This window comes from Nymphaea colorata, chromosome 10 (assembly GCF_008831285.2).
Source record: "Nymphaea colorata isolate Beijing-Zhang1983 chromosome 10, ASM883128v2, whole genome shotgun sequence".
Taxonomy (NCBI): domain Eukaryota; kingdom Viridiplantae; phylum Streptophyta; class Magnoliopsida; order Nymphaeales; family Nymphaeaceae; genus Nymphaea; species Nymphaea colorata.
Window position 1 is genome coordinate 19318744 of NC_045147.1, and position 8854 is coordinate 19327597.

Genomic DNA, 8854 nt, shown 5'->3' on the forward strand with positions numbered 1-8854 from the left:
TGGATGAAGAAGCAGCACAAAGAAAAGCGTGGAGCATAGACCCAACCACCACCGGTCCTATGTAAAAGCGCGTCGTGAAGGGGATGGAGCTTCCGGGCCCGAGCATCTTCCTTTTTCTTCACCACCGATGCTTGTCTCTTATGTTCAGCAGAAGTTGCGTATCGTATTTTGATTGGTTTCGACTGCTTGCTACATATATAGATATAAGATTAGAGAGCTCCTCGGGTTGGATGCACTTTTACCTAATCCAGCGATCAAAGAGTGTTGTTGCATGCCATCATGGGCCAAGGTGCCGCTGCAATTCCTCAAATACCGAATTCATTATTGCCACGCAGAAGCACCATTATTTTTCTGGGTCTGTTGGTTATTGGCGTGGTATGTGCTTCGAAGGATGAAACACCACCACCAACAACAAGTATAGCAACGAGGGGAGCTGCTTCGAGGATCTGCCTCTCCAACCAGAGTTCAGCACTTCTTCAATTCAAGCAGAGCCTTGTCAACATCGGACCTCGTTGGCTGAGCTCATGGCAGCACAATGGATCCGACTGCTGTCACTGGGAAGGAGTTACTTGCAATAACCTCACTGGCTTCGTCATTGCCTTGGAGATACATGATCTTTTTCTTCCCGACATTTATTACCCTTCACTTTTCTATCCCAAAGGTATCGCCATTGACTCTTCCCTGTTCAAGCTTCGATATTTGCAACGTCTAGATCTCAGCTACAACCTATTGAACGGTGCCATCCCCAAGAGACTCGTGGAACTCACCCACCTAACCCACCTCAACCTGTCCCATTGTGGCTTCTCTGGTCAGATCCCAGTAGAGCTGTCCCAAATGACACGATTGGTCTCTCTCGATCTCTCATATAATGATGGCCTACTACTCCAGCATCCTAATTTCTCACAGCTTTTCAGAGGCTTAGTTCATTTGGAGCACCTTCGACTGGATAGAGTTGACGTCTCCATGAGCTTAAGAGATGTAAGCATGAGCTTGTCGTCATCTCATGACCTGCAAACATTCAGCTTGTCTGGGTGTAATATTTCTGGTCCAATGGACGAATCACTTCTCCATTTTCAGTCAATATCTTACTTGGATTTGGGGTCCAACAAACTTGAAAGTAGTATTGTTGAAGGTTTATGCTCGCTTGGGGACATCACTTCGTTAAGGCTTCGTGCAAGTTTCATGACCGGAGCAATTCCGCCATGTCTTTTCAGTCTTCCCTGTTTAAAGGAGTTGGACCTCGGTGGCAACCATCTCAACTCTGGAATCCCCAACCTGCAGCTCAGCCAGATCGACTCCTCTCTGACTGAACTGGACCTAAGTGGCAACCGACTAACTGGGAGCATTCCCTCATCCCTCTTCAACCTCTCTTTTCTAGCAACACTAGATCTCAGCCACAATCTCCTAACAGAGAACATTCCTTCATCCCACTTCAATCTCCCTTTCCTAAAAAAGTAGTCCTCAGCGGCAATAGCCTAACTGGGACCATTCCATCATGGCTTTTCAACCTCTCCTCCTTAGAAGAACTAGACCTCAGTAGCAACCGTCTACATGGGATTCCCTCAATGCTTTTCAATCCAATCTCATCGTTAAAAATAGTAAACCTTAGTGATAATTCCCTAACTCGCAGTGTTCCCTCGTTGCTTTTCAATCTCTCCTCCTTGGAGTCACTAGACCTTAGCAACAACTTCCTAACTGGGGTTTCCTCGGTGCTTTCCAACTCAAACTCCTCCTTAACAACACTAGACCTTAGTCACAACAACCTGATGGGCAGCATTCCTCCCTGTTTTTTCACCTTTCCTTTCCTCTGGAAACTTAACCTCGGAAGTAATAAGTTCAGTGATCTGCTCGCCAACTTTGACAATAACCTATACTCCCAGGACTTGGAAATCCTTCAGCTTGATCACAATTTTCTGAGTGGTGATATCCCTTCTTTCGTCAACAGACTTCCTTCCTTGAAAAGCATTGATCTTTCCTCTAATTGTTTCAATGATACCATTGATCTTTCTTTCTTTTTTAACTTCAAGGGCCTTGCTGCATTGGACCTTTCAAATAACACAAGGCTGACAATTGATTCATCCCATTCCGGTGACGATGCACAAGGTAGTTCCAAGGGTTCTCCTGGGATTGAATCTTTAAAATTGAACTATTGTAATATTCAGACTTTTCCTATATTTGTCTGTAAACTTGGCAACCTTGTGGCTCTAGAGCTCTCCAACAATAACATTGAAGGGGAGATACCATCTTGCCTGTGGGAAATTAGTCGTTTTGGCGCTCTGGCTCTTGATCATAACAAGCTACACGGTTTTGAAGAGCCAGCCCATGGGATTAGTTTAATTGCAGAAGATGGCTTTCGGTACATGTCTGTCTCCAATAATCGGATCGAAGGGGAAATTCCAACTTTCCTTTGCAATTTACCACTACGGGTCCTGGACATGTCAGAGAATTCCTTGACGGGTCACATACCGGATTGCCTTGGTAAACTGAACGTACTGAATTTGAGAAAGAATCAACTAGGGGGCCAAATTCCAGATGAATTCGAGCCAGGGTTTGTCGTGTTTGTCGTCTTGAGTGACAACTTACTCACTGGCAAAATTCCAAAGTCTCTCCTCAATTGCTCAGCTTTGAGGGTCCTGGATCTAGGAAACAACAAGTTGAACGACTCTTTTCCTTCTCAGCTAGGCCAACTGAGCATGCTTCAAGTGCTGATTTTGAGGTCCAACCATCTACATGGACCTATTACAGTTGACGCTTCTCAACAGGAATTTCATTGGTTGAAGATCTTTGATATATCTAGCAATTACTTTTCAGGGTCTCTCCCACATGAATTGTTTCGAGGCTTCAAGGCCATGATGTCAGGTACCCCAGAGAATGAAAAAGAGTTCGTTCAAATTAACTCGGCCTTCATGATTAGGTATTGGGGACGGAATGTTTCATTGGACGTGGAGGAAACAATCAAAGGAGAATATCGTTTGTTTAAAGAGGTCACGAAGGACTTGATTATCGTAGACCTATCTAGCAATAATTTCACAGGCCGAATTCCTGAAGAGATTGGGTCCTTGACGTCCTTATACATATTTAACATTTCCAGAAACCATCTTGTTGGCTCCATCCCCGAGTCATTTGGAAAGTTGCAGCAGATAGAGTCATTAGATCTCTCTCACAACCAGTTATCGGGAGTTATACCAGAGGAGCTATCTGTTCTCACATATCTTGAAGTCTTGGACCTATCATACAATGACTTGCATGGGATGATACCACAAGGAAACCAGTTCAGTACTTTTCCGGCAACTTCTTTTGAAGGAAACCCAAAGCTTTGTGGATTACAGGTGAACAGATCTTGCTCTCACGCTATAGGAGACGGCTCTCATGCTGGAGGAGATGGTCTCGTTGACGGGGAAAACAAGCAAATAAATGAGAAGGGATGGAAGTATGGATCAGTAGGACTCGGTTTTGCAGTTGGGTTGGTGATCACAACTCTCCCCTTCTTGTTTATGAACAGAGCAGCAGATTGGTATTGGGATCGAACGGACAGGATGATAGACTTCATCCTGCAGCAGGTTTTCCCTTCTCGATTTGGTAGGCGTAGGCATTGAGCGAACAGGTTCTCCTCATGAATCAAGATTGTCTCCAGATTTCTGCTGCTAGTGAAGTCCATCTCGGTTGGCAATGGCATGTGTCTTCTCAAAGTCCCGACACACAGTTTTTTAAGCCAGGGCAAGTCATGGTCCAACCATAACCCATGTGTCTATATCTGCAATATGGCTTCCTTTTACCTTTCTTCTTGTTTTTGTTTTGTTTTGCCCTTTTTTGGTGTAGCTGTTTCACGTTTGGTGATGTGCTGAATGTAAATTCAATACAGTTAATTCACTGAATCCTTGGATGGCGAGAAGCAAAATTTGGCCTTCCATGAAAATGAAAGGCCTTTGTCAAACACTTTATCAAAGTGAATGTTACTTATATGATCTAGAAATTAGAGATGCATAACTACGACCGTTTATTTTTCTCCTGTAGATGACATTCAGGGTGATGCCTTGTCACCCTATTTCGTTTCTAATCGAAATCCCACACAGCAGAATGAACGAGCTCGTGAATTGGTTTTAGAAAGTGGGTCTGGATCAAGTAAATAGCGTGTGTCTGTAATATACAGAATCGCTAAAAGTGAAAAAGGAAAAGAAAAAAAGAACAACATTTTTTCACTTTTCAAAAGGGAAATGCAATTGCAATTGCTTGTTCCATATGATCTCCACTAGCAAGGGCACCATTAATTGTTTTACTTTTTATCATCATTCCTAATTGCAACTTTACTTGGATTAATAATCGGATTCACATATATTGAGTTGTCTTACAATTACATCCAAGTCTGGAAACAGACAGAGATCAAACGAAGATCCCACTAGGCTACATACAGAAACAATGGAATTCGGATATGTCGTGTCCAATAACAGAAAGAAAGCCGATGAGGATCTGCCTAAATTTACATACAAGATGTTGGATCCAATGCGACTCATATCCAAATTTGAACTTTAAAAGTAGAGTCTCAACCCTAATTTCAATCAGTTGCTCCATTTCGCGCATAATTTTTTATATCTAACGTGACTTTTTAACTCTAATCTGATAGCAACATAACAAAAAAGATCACAAAGGTTATATAAAATGTCAACAAGACAAGCAAATTTGAATATGCTAATAAGAAAGCAGCAGTTTGAGCTCAGAAAAACAACGATTGAAATTATCCAGACATCTAATCCCAACTCCAACTCAAGTCCACACACTCCGTGCAGTTCTTTTAGTCGGGAAACGTCAAATCGCATTTTGCCAACAATTCGTGAAGTTAAAAGAAGAAAAAATCCAACACTCCGAAAAAGGACAAATTTTGCACAAAAATAGTTGCATCCACATTGAAAAATAGGTGCCGAGAGTGAGTTCAATACCTCAGGCGTCTAGATCTCCGAGGAAGCAGATTTAATGGCAGCATCCCCAAGAGCCTCGTGGAACTCACCCATCTCGACCTCTCCTATTGTCACTTCTCTGGTCAGAGCTCAGTTGTCCCAAATGACACACTCGGAATCTCCATGAGCGCAAGAGATGTGAGCACAGTGCTGTCTTTGTCATCTCCCCAAAAACTGCATACACTCCTTTTCTCAATCTCAATGTAATGTTTTAGGCCCATTAATGACAGATTCATTTTTCCATTTACAATCACTCTCCTACTTAGATTTGGGGTCCAACAACCTGCAAGGAAACTTTCCTCAAACACTTTTAGGCCACGTTTGATTGCCAGGGAAAATATTGTGCAGCGGGTGAAAAAAGAAAAAAACGTACGACTTTTCTCGGTGTTATCAAACACCGGTAATTTTACTGCGGTAAATAATGAAATCAAGGGTAAATTTCCCCCGAAAAAAAAGTCGGACCCCGGAGGGTCCGACTTTTTTTTTGAGAGAAATTTACCCTCACATAAAATTTTTGCCCTTTAGGGCTTCTTCTCGCTCGCCGCTCGCCCCGACCACCTTGCGAGCTTTCCCTCCCCTGCTACTGCTTCCATGTCACTCCCTGTTATTCTCTCGCTTCCTCTTCCTCTCTCCTCGAGTTTTTCTTCTCTTCTCACCATGATTTCCTATTTCTCGTTCTCCCCCATGACGATCCCTAACGTGAAAGACAATCAAGTACGCATCTATATCCTGGCAAACGATGGCGATTGGAAGCAGCACTGTCGCAGAATGCAGGTCCAACAGGGCGATCAATTCTCTGTTCATCAAAAGTCTCATCAGCAGGGTTGTTTTTTGCAAGAGATGGCCTCTTGCTGAAGCGATGAATCTTTTGTTGCTCATTCTGGATAATGGATTGTATACCAAATGGAATCCCACTCATAACACGTTGGATCCATTAAAAGATAGTTCCTTGAGAAGCTGAGGTCCATGTGGACCGTTTTTTTTTGTTGTATATACTTCTCATTTTTGTTGAAATAAAAGGATGTGGGCTTAATCCCCAAACAACCTTTGTTCGGACGATCCTGTCCGTTACAAAGAGATAAGGAGGCGATCCACCATATTTGGGAAGGAGATATCTATAGATTTGGGTGTTTCCTCAATCAGCACAGATTTGAGCGTTTTCCCATATCGACGCTATCTTCTCCATGATCGTAAGAATCAATACCAACAATATCAGTTGGAGGATTTTTCGTAACTCCCTTGATTTTGCGTAACTCCCTTATAAAGATGTTTCCATCTAAAAGTGTTTGTAACTATATATAAAGAGTGAATAACTCCTGTAAATATAAGTGAAATAATATGAAGGAGTAAGCCCATTTTTCTCTCGTGGATGTAGGCTACAAAGTGAACCACGTAATATGTTGCCTTCCTATGCTTCTTTCTTATCGGCACTCTCTATTTCTTCATTATATTCGTTTTAACATGGTATCATAGCATGGCTTTCCTGAGCATCTGGAGTTGATTCGTGTGATTATTGTTCTTCTTTCACAAATCAAAAGCAGAAAGACGATTTTTTTGGAGTCCGACTACTTTCAGCTGTTAAATCAATCTGATTCGCAGATCAAAACGTGTTTTTGATCATTTGAGGAGACAGCTGACGAAATTCCGAGCATTTTGAGCTCTTACTCGCCAAAAACCGTTGAGAAATAAGGGGAAAATCGCTTTTTTGAGGTCCGCCGACATATTTTCTGCTTTGTCCGGCTTGAAAGAGGGGATTCCGGCGAAACCCGAAGAACCCGGTGCCATGTTCTTCGTTCTCCGACGAGTCGGGTGTGTCCCGACAATTCACCGTGTCATTGTTGTTCGGCGAGTCCCGCAAATATGACTAGTGTCTGCTCTTCATCGATTTCATTGGCTGTCCTGCTCTTATTTACTATGGCCGACAACAATCAATTCAGCAGCTCCAATAGTTCGAAATGGACAGGCGATCAAGGTCATGGGACGCTGAAAATCACCTCCATTCTCCTCAACGACACCCACTATCTTTGCTGGGCCAAAGCTGCTCGTCTTTTTCTGAGTGGACGATCCAAAGTGGGATACATCAATGGTCGAATCTCACCTCCTCCCAAGACCGATCCTAACCATGAGGATTGGAAATCTGAAAACGATATGGTAATGGTCTGGTTTATGAATTCCATGGAACCTCACATTTCTAGTCTATTTCTGTATAAAGAAACTGCGAAAGAAATATGGGATACATTGAAGCAAATGTACAGCAAGCAAAACAACCTTGCTTGTGTGTACCAACTTCAACTTGATATTGTCAATCTCACCAAAGTCGGCAAGCAAACCGGTCTTTATTTAAACAAACTACGCAGCTTGTATGATGAGCTTGCACAATAAAGACCTGCCACTGCCGATGCCGACGTTTATCAAAAAAGATTTGAGGAGGACAAAATTTTCAAAGTTCTTGCTGGTCTTGGACCTGATTATGAGAATCTTCGCAGCCAGATTCTTATGACTAATCCCTTGCCAAGCTTTAATCAAGTTTGTCAAGCAATTCAAAGAGAAGACAATAGAAAAAAAGTTATGAACCCGATACCCAAATCAGAGTTATATGAAGAGGGTCCGGAAAAGATGGCGTGCATAGCTCGGTCTGAACAAAATACATGGAAAGCTGATTCAAAAATTCAAAATGGTAGAAACAATCTCCAACGGAATCGCAGCAACCTCAAATGTACTTATTGCAAAAAAATCGGACACCTTCGAGAAAGATGTTGGGAGCTCGTCGGCAGACCTGTAAGAGAAAAACCGGCTGCCCCATCTCATTCTCCTCGAGCTGATCTTGTTACAAAAGATTATTTAGAGAAATTTTTTCAAAAATTCTCTAAAACAAATCTGGTATCTACTCATCCAGTCGGCAATACCAAGGAAGGTAACAATCTTGCTCTTTGCACTCATTCTAATAATTCTATTTAGGTTGTTGATACGGGTGCAACTGATCATATGACAAATGATGCATCAAGGTTAACTGCGATTGATTGCATGAACAAAAAGCCAGTATTCACAGCCGATGGATCACATATTGCTCTTGATGGAACTGAAAAATTTTCATTCTTTGAAAACACATCATCTTCAGTCCTTTATGTTCTTATTCTCTCCACTAGTTTGATGTTCGTTAGTAAGTTGACTAAGACTTATAATTGTCTGGCAATTTTTTCTCCCAAGAATGTGATATTTCAGGATCTGGAAACAAAGAAGGAGATTGGTAGAGGATGACAACAAAACGGGTTGTATCTGATGGAAACTCCTGGTGCTAGCTTTCTCATACATACTAATATGGAAAAGAAGAGGCAAGAATACCAAATGTGGCATGCACGATTTGGACAGATTTCAGACATAAGCTTGAATATGCGTGTTCCTAATATCACCACTGACGAACACTCTTGTGATGCTTGTGAATATTCCAAATCTACTAGACTGTCGTTTCAATCATCTACTGAACGATCCACAAATTTCTTTGATTTAGTGCATTCTGACGTGTGGGGACCAACTTCTATGGAATCCTATACGGGATACAGGTACTATGTGACTTTCATTGAAGATAAATCTCGCATGTCATGGATATTTTTTCTTAGAAATAAAAGTGAAGTTTTTAAAACATTTCAAGACTATTACAATCTTGTTTACACTCAGTATGGTGCACAAATTAAGAAGCTTCGATTTGATAATGGGGGGGGGGGGGAATATGTGAATAAACAGTTTGAAGAATTCATGAATAAAAAGGGGATTCAACCACAACTTACATGTTCTGAAACTCCCCAACAAAACGGGGTGCAGAAAGGAAAAATAGACAATTTCTTACTATCGATCGCGCTCTCATGATTCACATGAATGTACCTCAAACGTTTTGGGCAGAAGCG

At 41.9% G+C, this 8854-nt stretch overlaps 2 protein-coding genes across 2 annotated transcripts; both read left to right on the forward strand.

The window, feature by feature from the left end:
- Positions 1-279: 279 nt before the first annotated feature.
- LOC126410456 (receptor-like protein 7) lies at positions 280-1458 on the forward strand. The gene has a single exon (XM_050080168.1). It carries the CDS (start codon positions 280-282, stop codon positions 1456-1458), a length of 1179 nt encoding a protein of 392 aa, XP_049936125.1.
- A 107-nt stretch (positions 1459-1565) lies between these two features.
- Positions 1566-3862, forward strand: LOC116262067 (receptor-like protein 19). Its single transcript, XM_031641102.2, has one exon. It carries the CDS (start codon positions 1566-1568, stop codon positions 3594-3596), a length of 2031 nt encoding a protein of 676 aa, XP_031496962.2. The 3' UTR covers positions 3597-3862.
- Positions 3863-8854: the final 4992 nt, after the last annotated feature.